The 17,865-nt window shown below is 30.5% G+C and overlaps 1 protein-coding gene across 1 annotated transcript; it reads right to left on the bottom strand.

Moving 5' to 3' along the window:
• Nucleotides 1–16,161: 16,161 nt before the first annotated feature.
• Nucleotides 16,162–17,337, bottom strand: LOC133832870 (uncharacterized mitochondrial protein AtMg00810-like). Its single transcript, XM_062263153.1, has one exon. It carries the CDS (start codon nt 17,335–17,337, stop codon nt 16,162–16,164), a length of 1,176 nt encoding a protein of 391 aa, XP_062119137.1.
• Nucleotides 17,338–17,865: the final 528 nt, after the last annotated feature.

Raw genomic sequence — 17,865 nt, 5'->3', positions numbered from 1 at the left:
TCCAATTTCCGTTATTCCCAATATTCTGAAATACCAATAAACCATATCTCGTTACTCTTTAATTCCCGTCAACGTTCTAATCACCAAATTACCCCGAGACTCACCCCGAACCCCGAACTCAATCCCGTTATGACCAAACCGCTAACTTGCACTCAAAGATCGTCTCATGCTTAATGGCTCGAACAAATCCACATTATAATGTGGTCTCAACAATAGTTCACCAACATGCATGAAAATATACAATTACGCCATCAACGGGCCAAATTACCAAAATGCCCCAATAATAAAATGTGGACCCACATGCATGCATTTAACATTATATTATAATATAATTCACATAAACATGCACATAATCATTTAATGGCATAATAAATCAATTATGGCCCCCCGACCTACTTATCCAACCATTAAACCGCATTAGGGATTTTGGGGCATTACAATTACCTTATCTTACAATCTTTTCACAAGACCTCTATGATTTCTCCTTCCATTGAAGCAAACAAGGGTTATAAGAAATAATAAGAACAAAAAAGTAAAATACTCTCACTCACACAACCAAAGTGAAGAGGATTAGGGATCACCAACTTCAACAATGTTTACAACCTTTGCCCAAAAGCTTATTTCCCCATATATTAAGCACTAAGGGATTCTCTCAATATTGGAAATAGCTCTCTAAAATAATCAAGCCTTTTGGTGTATTTCTCGCCAAGTGCTATAGTAGATAGAAATAGAGTTTCATACAAGTGAGCATTAGACTCCTATTTATAGAGTTTGAGATACCTTTTGAATTTCAAATTCCACCAACCCCCATGGCTGTTATCAATGTTTAATTGGATGTTTATGGAATTAAAATAGAGATTTGAGAGTTACTTGGGATGTTAGAACCGTTCAAATTGGAAAAAACTGAAAAAAGAAATTGGTTGTCCCATGGCCAGGAGTATCAGTTGCCGCGGCCATTGGCCTCTGTCCTCCAGGGCGCGGCCAGGGAATATCAGTGGTTGCAGCCACAACCCTTTTTCAGCATCCAAACATTTTAGTTTTTCCAAAATGTCCCAAACCCTTTCCCACATAATTTCGTAACCTCTATACACCTAATAGGATTTAAAAACATGTCTCAAACAACCATATTTCTTAATGACTTTGTGAAATCCAAACTAGAATGTGTAATACCACTACAAGAAAAAAATGGCTTTTACTTCGGCTTTTAAGCTTGATTTACTTCGGTTTTCGCTAAAATTCGCAACCGCAGTAGTTTGGAGCGAAGTAAAAAGTAGTTAAAAACCGAAGTAGAATCTCCACTTTCTAGTTCGGTTTTTACATAATAACCGAAGTAGAAAGTGGGGCACGCATCCATCCTGGGCACTTTCTACTTCGGTGTTTAGGTAAAAACTGAAGTAAAATGTGCACTTTCCACTTCAGTTTTTACCTAAAAACCGAAGTAGAACGTGCCCTTTTTTTTAAATAATTATTTTTGATTATTTTTAAATGGCCCAATTCTATTTATATATATATTTGGCCTAATTTTATTTAAATGGTCTAATTATATATATATTGGCCTAATTTTTTTTCAACGGTCTAATTATATATATTTTTACAATTGGAATTGGTTAAGAATTTTTTTTGAATGAAAATATGCTAACTTTCATTAATTAAAAATGTCATACATAAGCATATAAACACACAAGTACTTAAGTAAGATAACTAGTCTTAACATTAATACATTTACATAAAACAAAACTTACAACTAAACGAACTTATAAACAAAATAGGCTTACTGATAAATGTATGTCATCAATCGACCTAACCATTCGTGTTGGATTGGCAAGAGGTCTGCAATCTCACAATATTGCTTCTTCCCATCAAACTGTAAAATTAATAAATATAAATTAATTTTATAGATTATCGATACCAAAATAAGTTATAAAAAATGAACTTACTTTTTCTTTTAAGGTTTCTATTGCATTTGATGCCCGTACAAGATCTCTAATGTACTTCAACACATAAAAATCACATTCATGACTTTGTGGTTGTCTTGGACATGAAACATTGAATATCTTTGTAGATTGCCGAATAATTCATTGGAAGAAGCCTTATAATATGCACTATTTAAAAAGAAAATTAACAAAAGTTATTAAAATGTAGTAACATGTAATAGTTGTTGCATATTAAGAAATATTTTTAAAAATTTAAAACTTACCTCATTATCATTGAATCAATTTCTTCAGAACGTTTGTGGGCTTTCAGTGGATCCAAGAACACGATTTTTCCTTTTGGCATAGTAATCACCAACATCCAATGTTCTCTAAAATAATGAGTGTGTTAAATAAAATAATTAAATTTTTAATATATGAATAATCAAATAAGAAAAGTTTATAGTATTTCTTACCGTATGCTCCAAGGTATAAAGTATAGTTGACCAACTCTATCCATGGTCATCAACCAATTTGCCAAGTCAATGGTTGATCGTTCTACATTGTTAACATTATTAATGCTAAGACGCTCAATGTCAAAAAACTTGTAAAAGACACGCTGATTTGGAAATAGGGACTCCCAAATGCATCTACAAAATTTTCATAAGCGTTAAATATTTTAGAAAAATTTCAGCAGAGCTTCCCTTATAAATAGGACTATCCAAACCTGTAAACATTCAATTTACTATGAAAATTTGCAACAGATTACAGAGCATTACTCATAACCATTCTAAATTTCATATCATTCCAAAAAATTAGTTGAAGGGATACCTTAATCCGAATATCATTCCTGAGCCTCCAATCATATGCAAAGTAGCAACTTGTTCCACATCCTCTGAAGTTATAAAGATTGACTCGCGATTCATGAATGATGGGTCCACTGGAATTGAGACGATTGTGTTTATTCCCTTAACTCTGCAAAATTCTCTCACCATAAACTGAAGGCTGACCTGGATACGATTCATGATGTGATCGGAAAATGGTTGGCCTTCAGTCAGAGTGTTTTCTGGATTGACGTGAGACCTAGCTGATGACAGATGTGGGCTAGTCAGAGAATTACGGTTCGTCTTATCCTTGGATGGGCTTTTTGACATAGGAGGTTTCTTTTTTAGAGGACCCTACACAACATCAAGTAAAAATAATATTAAAATAATGGACCAACAAATATTTTAATAGGTAACAAATTGAAGAATTCTTTTATACCTGATCAGTCATAACTAATTCTTTTGGCCAAGGAATGAATACGTCATAGGTATGTCGAACATAGCATATCTCCCCAACAGAACATGGGATTTCAGCATCCTCTTGTAACATTTTGGTGACTCGCACCCTTGTGTATTCGTCTGTCAGTTGAACACCATGAATAGTCACTGGACCCACCCCATCAATGATAACACCCTCTGCCACCACATTATGAATATTATCTGAACAAAGTAACACATCCTGCATGTACGATGTGTGATATTCTTCGTCATTCTGCATGTACGGTGTGTGATATTCTTCGTCATCATCTTCATTGAAATCATTGATTTGCTCAACTTGCTCATGTATTGGTTGTCCAACAATAAAATTATCATGAAACAAATCATCATTTTCTTCGTCATTTGCATCTTCTATAAACTGCCTTTCCGGGGTTTGTAAAACAACTGACCATTTATCATCAGCATGATCGGTTATGTAAAACACTTGTTTTGCTTGGGTAGCCATGATGAAATGATCATTCTTGTGACCTTTCTTACTTAAATCAACCAAAGTGAATCCAAGTTCATCATTTCTAACCCCAACATTGTTGTCCACCCAAGAACACTTGAGAAGGGGAATTTGAAATAAAGAATAATCAAGCTCCCATATTTCTTCAACAACCCCATAATATGTCATAGTACCAGCTACTGGATTATTGTCTTTTGCACTAGCGAAATGCATTGCTTCTGCAACAATACTTACTCCACTATTTTGAACCATTCGAGCATCATCTCTTGACTTTGTGTGAAATCTTTTTCCTCCAACAATGTAAGCATGGTGCTTTATTACATGAACACTTGCTCCAAATGATATGCGTTTTAACTCTGTCGACACTCCATGGTTTTCTCTCCCAACCTTTTCTAGAATAGTATTTTTCAACCATCGACTAAATGTTTTATGATGCTCATCTATAATCCATTTCTGTTTATTTTTAACCTTGTTTGGAATCATTGATTGTAATAACTCCATGTGCTCACTGCAAATACAAAGTACAACATTAAAATTTCAATTATACATAAAAATAAGCATAATGTTTATTAAATTTATAACTTACTTTATATATGGTTGAACCTCAGGATTGTTTTCCAACACAACTAAATGAGCTTGATCTAATTCTGCACGAGATATGGTCTCTAGTGTTCCTTTCCCTCGTAATCCTCTATCAACTCCATCCGAGTTATTCTGTGGTTTGCTAATTCCGATTGTGTCGATTCCAACCATGTACTCTGAAGAAAATTCCACGGCTTCTTCTGCTAAATAACACTCAACCATACAAGCTTCAGGGCGATGTTGATTACGTACATATCCTTTCAACACCTTCATATTCAAATGGATACATCCATCTTGCCCAAACTGGCCCACACAACTTCGCTTCTCTTACTAAATGGACCATCAAATGTGTCATGATGTCAAAAAAAAAAAATGGTGGAAAATATTTTTCAAGCTTGCATAAAGTTTCAACTATTTCATCATGCAATGCATTCAACTTCTTCATTTCCAATTCTTTTCCGCATAGTTGATTAAAGAAGATGCACACACTTGTCACACTATCTCGAACTCTTTTTGGTAAAACTGGTCGAATGGAAATTGGAAGTAATTGTTGCATTAATATATGACAATCATGTGATTTCATTCCAATTAACTTCAAATCTTGCATAGACACCAAGTTTCGAACATTCGATGAATAACCATCAGGCACTTTCATCTCTGCCAATGATTGACATACGACTTGCTTCTCTTCTTTAGACAATGTAAAACAAGCAGGAGGCAAATATGTGTGTTTACCTTTTTCTTTAGGTGCCAAGCGGTGTCTTATACCCATCTCAACAAGATCTAAACGACTATACAAACCATCTTTGGTTTTACCTAGGATATCAAGTAATGTACCGATTATACTTTCACATACATTTTTTTTCTATGTGCATGACATCCAAGCAATGTCTAACGAGTAAATCTTTCCAATAAGGAAGTTGAAAGAAAATTGATTTTCTTTGAGAACATCCATTGAACTTTTTGTTTTTATTCTTCTTCCCATACCTAAAGTCAACTTTTTCTACTTCCTTAAGAATTTGCTCACCTGACAATGGCAAAGGAGCAAGGTCTCGTTCCACAATACCGTCAAATGTTTTTTCTTTATTTCTGCCAGGATGACTTAAATGTAAATATCGTCTATGACCCATATAACACATTTTGCATCCATTTGACAAGTGACGAGCCCTTGTGTTGGTGCAAAAAATTGGACAAGCTTGGTAACATTTTGTGCTCAAACCTGATAGGTTACCATATGTTGGAAAATCATTAACAGTCCATAACAACACCGCTTTCAAATTAAAAACTTCTTTTTTAAAACCATCATATGTCTTAACACCATTTTCATACAACTCTTTCAAATCATCAATTAATGGTGCCAAATGAACATCAATATTGTGTCCTGGTTGTTTTGGGCCTGGAATCATTAATGAAAGCATCATAAACTTCCTTTTCATGACCAACCAAGGAGGAAGATTGTACATAACCAGGAAGACAGGCCATGAACTATGCCTACTACTAAGAGATCTATGCGGGTTTACTCCATCAGCAGCTAAACCTAGACAAAGATGTCTTGGTTCATTTTTGAATTCTGGATTGATATAATCTACCTTCTTCCAGGCCTGTGAATCTGCAGGATGCCGGAGTTTACCATCTTTCACTCGTCCAGTCTCATACCATATTAAGTTCTTAGAGTGTTCTGCACTTCGATATAATCGCTTCAGCTGCGAAATCAAAGGTAAGTACCATAACACTTTCTAAGGAATAAGTTTCCTAATCTCCTTACTTTTGTTAGGTTTGTACCGAGATAAACCACATCCTGGGCAAGTGTCCATGTCTGCATACTCCTTACGATATAAAATACAATCATTCGGACATGCATGAATCTTTTCATACTTCAACCCTATCAAACTTAATGTTTTCTTTAATTCATATGTAGACTCCGAAAAACAATTTTCTAGTGGCAAAACCTCCTTGAAAGCAGCTAAAAATTGACTAAAACACTTATCACTAACTCCATTTTATGCTTTTATGTTATAAAATTTAACCATTGTTGGCAATCTTAGTTTATTGCAACCACTGAACAATTGTCTATCTGCATCTCTAACCATACTATCAAATTTTTCTAGATTATGAAAAAACTCTTCTTGTGCTTCATCAAGCAATTCTATAGGATGATCATCAAAATCATTACTCTCAAAATCATCTACATCTCGCCTACCTAATGGATATGGGTCTTCATTTAATAATTCTCCATGCCAATACTATTTACTATAACTTATATCAAATCTCTGACAAAATACATGATCATTTATCATGGTAATATTCCCCTTTACTCCATTACCACAATCGATACAAGGACAACAAATTTTTTTGTGGATCACTACAATTCTTTAGGCAAAACTCTAAAAATTTGTTGAATTCATCTTGAAATTGTGATGTTTCTCTCCTCTCAAGCATCCATGATTTATCCATACTAATAACAATATTAAATTCCTAATAAGTTAGAAAAAAACTTATATTAGGTTCTAGTCTTATAATTTTTTTTAAAAATTCGACAGAGTTTCCTCTATTTCTATAGCATATTGTAAATTCATAATTACCTATAAAACCAATACAAACAAACATAATAATCAAGTATAGATGAATCCATCATTATTAGGTTCTAGTCTTATACAAATTTTTAAAAATTCAGCGGAGTATCCTCTGTTTCTATAGCATACCGCAATTTCAAAATTTCCTATAAAAACAATACAAACAAACACAATAATCAAGCATAAATGAATCCATCATTATTAGGTTCTAGTCTTATAAATTTTTTAAAAAATTCGGCAGAGTATCCTCTGTTTCTATAGCATACCGCAATTTCATAATTTCCTATAAATACAACACAAACAAACACAATAATCAAGCATAAATGAATCCATCCTTATATCACCACAACACGCAAATTTCCCAGAGCCTACTTCACTAATTTTCAAATAGAACCTTCACTAAATCCAATATGCATGATTTAATTAGCCTTATCTTTATACATAAATCTTATAGTAATATAAATAAATAAAAAAAATAACTAACCTTCGATATTACTCTTCAATTCATCCGAAATGAACAACAAAGTTAACCACTCAATCAACGACCCTACTAAAAAATTACTTACATAATTAGTAAACTACATAATTAATTATCAAACCAATAAATAAAAAAAAAAATCAAACTAGTTAAAGAAACTAACGAACAACACTTTGATCATCTTCAAGCTATTTATTTATTTTCAAATATTTAAAAAGAAAATTTATCTATTGTCACAATTTCTAAAATTTACTAATATACATATATATATTTATAATAAACCAAATGTTTATCACATTATTTAACCTAACAAAATAAACAAATAATTAGAAAAGTTAACAAAATATTAATAATTTTAATTATAAAATTCGGAATAGTAAAAAAAAAACATAGAAAAATAAAAAATTATCATCAAAACCATATTTTAGTAATCCATACCTGTTTTGAAGCTCAAAAACACCTTGCAATGACAAAACTCCTGTCAAAATCCGGCAAGAAACACCAAGAAACCATGAGAGATAATACCCACGGCCAAATGTATTTTTTTTCTCTTAAAAGAATGATTTTGGGGCTATATTTCGGTTTATAATGAAGAAAAGTAGTAAAAAACAAAGAAAAAAAAAGTTTGGAGAACGAAAATGGGTGTTGGCTCACGGTTGTTAATGGAGGTTTTGGGGTTTTTTTGTACAGAGGAGAGAGAGGGATATGACCGTTCAGGGTAGGGGAGAGGGTTATATAACTATTTTACTTCGGTTTTTAGGTAAAAACCGAAGTAGAAAATGCACTTTCTACTTCGGTTTTTACCTAAAAACCGAAGTAAAAGGTGCACAAGGGTCGCGTTTGGCTTGACCATTTTTTAACATCTTTATTATCTCTAAATAGAAGTCACGGGCATGTGCAACCCAACGTGACCCTCTTCACTTTGAATTTTTAACTTCGTTTTTTTTTTTAAAAACGAATTTTTTTCAAAGCGCCAAATTCAAAAGCGAAGTAAAAGAGTTTGAAAATGTTTTTACTTCAGTTTTTTTGTATGCTTAGTATAAAAACCGAAGTAAAAGCCTATATTTCTAGTAGTGTACACAATCTAAACGTTATTGGGTAATATTTGGGAGTTACAAATTTGTAACTGATTTTGCAACTCTAAAATATGTCATATTTGGATACACTCATGTGTCCAATTTTTGGCTCTCAATAATATGTTACAAGGTGTGACAAATCACATTATGTCACATTATTTAATCTAACATTATATTATTTAAAATAGTATAACAATTTTCAATCATTTTGTCATCATCTAATGATAAATTTAATAATAAGTACCAATAGTGTAACTAAAAGTTAAACTTCAGTATTCCTACCGTAAAAGTAGAGAATTTTTTTTTTTAAGTACTTTTACCATAAAAAATTCTTTAGGTATTTAAGTGTGACATTTTGTACGATTTCTATATTTTTGCTGCAAATATTAAAAAAAAATCTCCACAGACTAGTTACCATGTTTTATGTATCAGTGTACGTGCTTGAGTGTGTGAGAATTTGAAAATATTGAAAATATTATATAATATTCACGACAGTCAATTAATTTAATTGAGTAATTAATAATGTCTTTTCTTTATTTATTGCATAAACTATTAAAAAATTTAACATAATATATATATATATATAAACATTATCTTTTTATTCAATTGAAAAAAATAAAATAAATGAAAAGAGTAGTGGCCACAAATTGATGTACGAGAGGCTGAGGGAGCTATATGCACACGTACATGTGAATTGTGAAGAAGTAGTAGGGTAGTACATAAGAATTGAAGGAGTATTATTAATTTTGCACATGTATTCAATTACTATATGTCTCCTCCTTTATATACCTTATCCTGACCTAAGATTGTACTGCTTGATTCGATAATTAATTATTGATCGATGCATAGTACGTACGCAGCATGCTTCCTTTATATCAATACACATAAAAAAATTATAGTAGGGAAATAATTTTTGTCTCCATCGGTGGACGTTTCCAATTTTTAGCACGTAAAGAAATTATAATTTAATTATTTTTATATGACCGTGTACATTGTAATTATAATAAATATTTTACTAGTTTTTAGGAAATTCTGAATAATTTACTGTGTCGAAAACAGACTTCAAAACTATTTGTTTTACGCACTATAAAACAAGCTTCAAAACATATTTTTGTGTTTTCAACACATGAATATGTTATAATCTAATTTTTTTATATGGCAGTATACAATATAGTTATTTAGAACCTCCCACATATTTGAATAATTTACAGTACCAAAAATATGAAGCAAGTTGTTTTAAAGTCTGTTTCATACGTGCGTGAAATAATTTGTTTTGAAACATGTTTTGGGCACCATAAATTATTCGGAATACCATCATATAAAAAAATTTGGATTATAATTTTTTAACTTGCAAAAAATAACAACATCCCTACTGATGAGAGAACAAAAGGCATGTCTCCACAACAAAAACGTCATATATATATATATATATTAGGTAGAAGCAACGTGCAATGCACGTTTGCTTAGTTTTAAAGTTGTAAACATTGTTTATAATTTTAATAAAAACTGATTCACTATTTTTTTTAAATATATATATATATAATAGAATGAATTATAGATCTATAATATATATAAATATTTATATCAATAATCTCTACATATATGACATCTACACAAAACGTTGACATAAATATATATTTACATGACTACATAACATATATTTAAAATACAATAATATTTAAAAAAAAATTAATAAAAGAAATAAAATAAGAATAGAAAAAGTCATAGTGTAGATAGTAGTATATATGCATCAACTATTTTTAGTTTTTAATGTATCTCGTAATGTTCTTTGGTGAATTTGATGAAGGAAAAAATCTCCAAACACTTGATAAAAAACAAACTATCACACAAATTTATAAGATAAAAAAATGATATGTATGCCTTTATTATTTTTAAATAAATATGATTTAATTATTTAAATTATTATAAAATATCTTAACAATATTATATTTTAATTAATTAATTAATTAATTTTTGTTTAAGTATGTTTGTTCTAATTTTTGAATTTGGCAGTGACAACAAAAAATTATATATTATATGTTTAATATAATATTAAGTTTATGTTTAATTAAATTTTATTTAAGTTATAAAATTATAGTTTTATTATTTTTAAATAATTATCATTGTAAAATATCTCAAAATATCTTATTTTAATTTGTTTAATTATTTATTTAGTTAAGTTTAAATTATATTTACAATCTATCATTAAATATAAGAATATTCCGTTAAATTTAACGGAAAAAAATAAAAAACTGTTAAAATCAATAATTTTCGTTATTTACACACTTATTATATAAAAAATATATATATTTGTGTGTAAATAATTCATTTGTATTATTTTAAGAGATAAAAAATAATAAGTCACATTGTGCATGTCGTAAGTTAGTTCTTTACACTTCTAAACTAAGAAACCAAACCATATATATTTCCTATCATATATGAGTTGTTTTTGTTTGATTTTTAAATGAAATAGGCATCTTAATCAATATTTAATTAGTTAATCTATAAATTAATGTTTGATTGTATTAATTATTATAGCTTTCCCTTCCTTATCATATATGTCATCAGGATTATCGGGATTTAGCGTTTAGCTAACTAACATTTTTGTAAAGCTAATTAAGGTCTTGATTCTGCTAGAAATAATAGTCAAAATGTACATATAATTAATATCTAAAGTCGATAAGTTATCGTACTTTGCTTTTATATAATGGGTAATGGGCCAAAAAATAATATTGATAATAACCCCAATAAGATAAATTATAGGAAATGGCCTAAATTAAAATGATCAAGAAGCTAATTTTCTCATTTTTAAAATTGTAGATAAATGACCATTTTACATTGTTGATTACCTAAATTATCATTTTTTATAATTTATTTATTTATTTATGACTGTATGACTTTAATATAGTGATATATGTATATTAATTTTGTTTAATTAGTTTTTATTTTAAAGTTATATTGATTTTTTAAGTTTTTTATAGGTTGTTGGTATATTATTTTCCAATTAGTGTATATATTTTTTGTGGTATAGTATATAATTTTTTTTTGGTGATATTTAATTTATATTTTATTATACATAGTGGTAGTATATAATTTTGTATCATGGTATATACATTTTAATGGTAGTATATAATTTTGTTAGCATAGTATATACATTTTTGAGTAATAATTTTGTAAGTTTTGATGGTATATTATTTTTCAACTCAGTATATATATTTTGTGGTATGGTATATCATTCAACAACTCATAAAAAACGAAAAAAAATCAAAATAACTTTAAAATAAAAACTAATTAAACAAAACTAATATACATATACCATAATATTAAAATATTTATAATAAAATAGTAATTTGTTAAATGATATATTTGATAATATGTGATATTAAATAGATGATTAAGCTATTTTACTATAAAATTAAATACATGGACATTCACTTATTTTCACACAACATTAAGAGTCATTTTGCTCCATGCCCCTAATAATAACCATGTTATTTTATTGTTTCTCTTCCAAATATAATTGTGTACTGGTCAAATGGACAATGTTTCTAAATTTATATCCAACTAATTAATAAATACATCGCGCATAGTATTTAAAATTGTCATTTTGTGAGTATTTTTTTCAATTTGATTGCTTTTGACATTTTAAGATTGTTTTAGGGATAAACATTTTTTTTCACGGGGATCTGCTTCTACTGTGGCAGAAATTCTCCGTCTAAATGGAAACGAGGCAGGAATGAAAACAATTTTTTATCTCCAAATATTAAAAGGGCGGGGGCGAGTAGAGATGGTACTCCCTGGTCCGAGGGAGCCTATTTTTTAGAATTTTTAATATATTTTATATATTTCTTTATGTGTTATTGTAATATATTAATATTTTTTAAGGATTCTAAATTTTATTTGAGACAATATTTATTATTTTAAATTATAAATATTATGTAATATTTTAATTTTTACATAATTTATCATTTTTATTTTAAATAAATGAGTCATCTGTGGGGATTTGTCGCCCCGAAGGGGATTCCAAGCTCCGCTCCCGATGAAAAATAAGCAGGAATGAGGACATAGACATGGATTAAAACTATAAACGGGAACAAAAATAGTGGGAGCATTCCCTGCCAATTTCCCGTCTCTTGTGCATTACTAGATTGTTTTACATTCATTTATTAAATGAACTAATTTGGGAACTATTTGACTCATAGAATATTGTTTTCAATTTTTTGTGTTTTTTTAATTTGATTTTTTTAGTATTTCATAAAATAAATAACTGATTCATACTAGTGTTTCCTCTAATGTTTTTAACTTTGTAAAATCATTTCCAAATTATAAACCAATTAGTTAGAGTGCTAAAGTTTTTTTCTTTCTAAAGCTCATTTTTGGATCCACGTCAAAGAGAACAATCTTTTATTAGCTTTATTAATTATTCACTTTGTATGTTTAGTTATTTACTAATTACTAAACGAAAATATATTCTTATTTAATTTTAATTTTTTTTTATTAATCTAGCTTGACACATCAGAAATACAAAATAATTATCGGCCAAAAAATCTGCATAGGTTTTGTATTAAACTATTAAATTAGGAGATACATGGTCCTACAACTACAAAACTTTTTTCACCTTTTCCCACTATATATTAGATTAGAGTGTATGTAAGGGAAACTAATAGAAACAATCAATTATTTAATTGTGTTGTGTGAAAAATTTGCTGAAACATAAGTTATTGTGTGATAAATTATAATTAATTTAAATCTGCTTTGAGATCGAAAAGCAAGATTATGATGTACGGTAAACTTTATAACTAAGGTATTGCCTACAATTTTAAACACGTATACCAAAATAAACAACAGCTGTAATATAATATAATTATAAGCTAAAATATAATTAAGTTTTTTTTCAATATTTAATAATTACTTTTTTATATTTATAATTTATATATTTATTTATTTCAAATATTTTTACAACAATAAGAAATGAAGTTATTAACATCGTTCCATGTGAAATTTTAAAAAATGTTATGTAATTTTGTAAATATAAAATTATTATTAAAGAAGAGCAATAGATTTTATTATAAGCTAATGGATTAAGCTAGTTTTATATTTTATTAGCATCTATCAACTGTAGAGTAAATGTTTCAATAATTTTTATTAATTTATTCATATATTTACCAAACTGATGGAAGGTGAACATAGCTAGGGGTATTCGCAGTGTGGGTGGTGCAGTTTTTTTGTCAAGTTATTAGACCGCATTGCATATACAGTTTAAGCGATTTCCCAAACTGCAACACTGCATAGACCTCAAACCACCCCGTAAAAATGTGGTGTGGTGTGGATGGTTTATACCTATCGCTAAATAATTTAACAATTAAACATTATAATTAATAAATATTCATAATAAAGCTCATAACTAAAGGGTGTTTTAAAAAATAATAAATATTCAACAAATTAATAAACTTTTAGCGAAACAATAAAAATACAACAAATTAATAACAAAAAAAATGTGATATAGATGTAAATATTTTAATTAAGGATGAATATCTTAATGTTGAAGTGAAATATGTATTAGCATCCTATGAGACATAATTTTTCTAGATATTATGTATATTACAACATATAAATATATGTATGCATTCAAAAAAAAAAAATAATATATATAACGATGCGGTGCGGTACGGTTTGAACCGTATTTATAAAATTCAAAACTGCAAATCGCACTACACCATGCAGTTAGACAAAAAATACAAACCGCAATTTCACCGGGAAGAGTTTCAAATTGCAAATTGTGATATATTGTGTGGGGTTTGTGTGATGTAGTTGGTTTGATGAACACCCCTAGACCTAAGTACCTTAGTTTCCAATTATTAAAAAAAGAAAAAACCCTGCAATTCTAATTAGCCGTAGAGTTATGAGAACATGTAGTGAAAGAAGATCACTCTTTGCTGCATTTTGAGATTATTGATTATTAGGGTTATCATTATTTGGTCCCCAATCGTACGTGCGCTTTTGAAATTGCCTCCAGTAACAGTAATAGACAAAGACTTATATAAAATTGGATTATTGTACCAAGGAAAAACAGCATGTTTCAATGACACTTTTCTTTTTCAAGTCAAGTTGCCTCAAAAAGGTACTAATTTAATTTCAATATAAGTATATATTTGTCATTTTAGAAGATAAAAAAATACAGCATATATCAATGACTTCAAATAAAAGGAAAATAAAAGAATTTGACACCTCCTAAAGACGGTGCCGATTTAAGGTTAATTATTTATACATGCCTCTTTCATTGTAAAAAGACCTCGAACTTTATATTAAAACTAACAGTAACATGTTATTCTTGGGGATGGCCAACGTGGGTAGTTATATATATACATATGCATAGCAACGCCATGAAGTCACTGCTTAGGACCCTACCCTAATAAACATATAGCCTTGGAGGATGATAATGTGGACTTTAAAGATCGAAAGCTCCTTCACTTGGAGTTGGATATGTATAAATAAATGCATACATATATATATATAAATATTTATACATATAAAGTACTTGGAAGAGCATTAAAGGAAGGATTTCATAGAGAACAATACTCATCGATGGGGATGACTGGGAGAAAACAGATGAAGACAGGCAGCCACTTGGTTGTGATTGCTTAGCTGATAGGACACTTTACCAACCTCATTAATTAATATTTGGCTAAAGGAAAATTACTATATATATCGCTATCGTGATCTTATATATTATCATTTTACTTGTCACTTTCTCAACTTACTCTCATGCAACGGTGTGAAAGAATTGTTTGTAACCATGTGTTCTCAGAAATTTATTCCACTCTTACCGTTAAATTATCTTGTGGTGTTAAATGTAAACAAACAAACAAAAATAAATAATCCTTATAATGGGCCTTTACAAGTGTTTCATGGGGAAATTTTAGTTAAGGACATAATTAATATTCCCGGATATAGTGTTTTCATATAATTGGATGAAATAAATGAGTAAATAATGGACTGGGACAGACATTTTTACATTATGAGTATATACATTTATATTTAATGAACCAACCTATAGCAAGAAATTGACTACTATAGTATCATGATATCAGCTTAAGAAAAGCTTTAACTGTATACGTCTTTTGGGATGTTAACATATGCAAAATAAAGAAGAAAAAAGAAGGGGAAACCATGATTCTTGTACCATGCAACTCATTCGAAAAGACCCAAAAATAAAATGGCAATTTGTAAGTTTTGTGGGCTTTGTTTTTCCAATGCACTTTAATTAATTAAGGTCTAGTATAGTCACTGTTCTTATAGTTTGTTACTATTTATTCAAATTTACGATATTGAATTGATCTTAAAAAAAATGGAAGGACTGTTTAATTAGCAGTTGACTGTGAAACGCAGTAGAATCTGAGATGATAATAAAATAGTCACAACAAGGGTGCTTTCTTTAAAATAATGACATCTTTGATTTTGTGGTGTGTGAAGCCTATGTTAACAAATTTCAGAAACGTAAAGAGAAGAAAACTAAAACTGTTTATTCAAGAAGATTGAAAGGAAAAGTTCCAGAGAACAATTACAGAGGATGCCTTTTATATATGAAACTAAACCTGTCCTAAGCTTCGGTTGAGGCTAAACCGACTAACTAATGTAACAACTTTATTAACAGAAAAACTAATTATACAACAAACTACTCTCCTAATTCTAATAAAGCAAAATGATAAATAAAAACTGGAACAGAAGTACAACACTGAATAGAATAAATAAGGCCCCTTAATACCCCCTCCTCAAGATGGAGTGTATATATTGTAGACACTCATCTTGGCAATATGGGTTTGTAGAATAGGGGAAGTCAGTGGTTTTGTGAAAGCATCAGCCAACTGCAGTGAGCTGGGGACATGAGCAAGACGGATTGTGGAGTTGTTGATTTTGTCGCGGAAAAAATGGCAATCAAGCTCTATGTGTTTGGTGCGTTCATGGAAGGTAGGGTTATTGGCAATGTGAATTGCGGATTGATTGTCACAGTAGATAAATGAAGGAGTTGTTTGTGGAACATGAAGGTCAAGTAGGAGATATCGTATCCAAGTTATTTCACTTGTAGTGGCAGCCAAAGCTCTATATTTTGCTTCAGCTGAGCTCTTGGAAATTGTTGGCTGTTTCTTGGTTCGCCAGGAAATGAGAGAATCTCCTATAAAGATGCAGAAACCAGTTACTGAACGACGAGTAATAGGACATGATGCCGAATCTGAATCTGAGAAACCCCTTAACTGTAGGCTGGAAAGTGAAGAAAAAAGTAAGCCTTGGCCAGGATTCCCTTTGAGATACCGAAGTAGGTGGTGTACTGCCTGTAAATGATTAGTCCGAGGGGTTGCCATGTGTTGGCTCAAAGAATTTACAGCAAAGGTAATGTTTGGGCGTGAGTGTGTCAAATACAGTAAGCGTCCAATAAGCTGTCTAAATGCAGAGGGATTATCAAGAGGTTGGGTGGTTTCATCGTGGAGCTTGACTTTAGGATCCATAGGCGTTTTTGTGGGCTTGCTGCCGAGGAAGCCAGTATCCTCCAAGAGCTCCAAAGTGTATTTGCGTTGAGAGAGAAATATCCCAGCTGTTGACCGAGCTAGTTCAAAGCCTAGAAAATACTTAAGAGGGCCAAGAGCCTTGAGTTTGAACTGTTGGTGCAGGGAGGATTGTAGGGCGTGTAAGATGGATAAATTAGGGCCTGTGATTATTATGTCGTCGACATAAACAAGCAGGGCTATGTAACTATCATCTGCTCCTCTTGTAAATAGAGTGTTGTCCGCTTTAGATTGTTGAAAACCTTCCTTTAAGAGAGCTTCTGACAACTTTCTGTACCACTGCCGTGAGGACTGTTTTAAGCCATATATCGATTTTTGTAGTTTACAAACCAGATTAGAATCTGCAATAAAAGAATTAGGTAATGTTAGTCCTTTTGGTATGGTCATGTAAACCTCCTCATTGAGGTCACCATTCAAAAAGGCGTTATTTACATCAATTTGTAAAGTATGCCATTTCTTAATTGAAGAAATAGCTAATAATTATTTAAAAGTAACCATTTTAGCTACGGGAGAAAAGGTGTCAAAGAAATCAAGCCCTTCTTGTTGCGTATACCCTTGAGCAACAAGACGGGCTTTGTACCGTTCAATGGATCCATCACTGTTATGTTTGATCTTGTACACCCAACGACAGCCTATGACATGTTTGTTGGGTGGTAAGGAGACAAGAGTCCAAGTGTTGTTAGCAGTGAGAGCTTGGAGTTCAGCTTGCATTGCATTTGTCCATTCTTGTTTTTGTATGGCTTGCTTGTATGTCTGAGGTTCCTTTTGAGCGGAAACTGCAAAGACAAATTCTTTGTGAGTGTTTGAAATATTAGAATAAGAAATGACTTTATCTAAAGAGTGAGGAGTTGAAGAAAGATCCTGTAATGTTGAATAGCATTCAAAGTCACGCAGGTGACTTGGGGGTCTTGGAAT

The sequence above is a fragment of the Humulus lupulus genome, chromosome 1 (genome assembly GCF_963169125.1).
Source record: "Humulus lupulus chromosome 1, drHumLupu1.1, whole genome shotgun sequence".
Taxonomy (NCBI): domain Eukaryota; kingdom Viridiplantae; phylum Streptophyta; class Magnoliopsida; order Rosales; family Cannabaceae; genus Humulus; species Humulus lupulus.
The sequence above is the reverse complement of the archived record's forward strand: the minus strand, read 5'-3'. Positions and strand labels throughout refer to the sequence as shown.

Excerpts from the sequence above, each read along its gene's own strand:
- LOC133832870 (XM_062263153.1), bottom strand. The coding sequence starts at position 17,337 with ATGACCATACCAAAAGGACTAACATTACCTAATTCTTTTATTGCAGAT.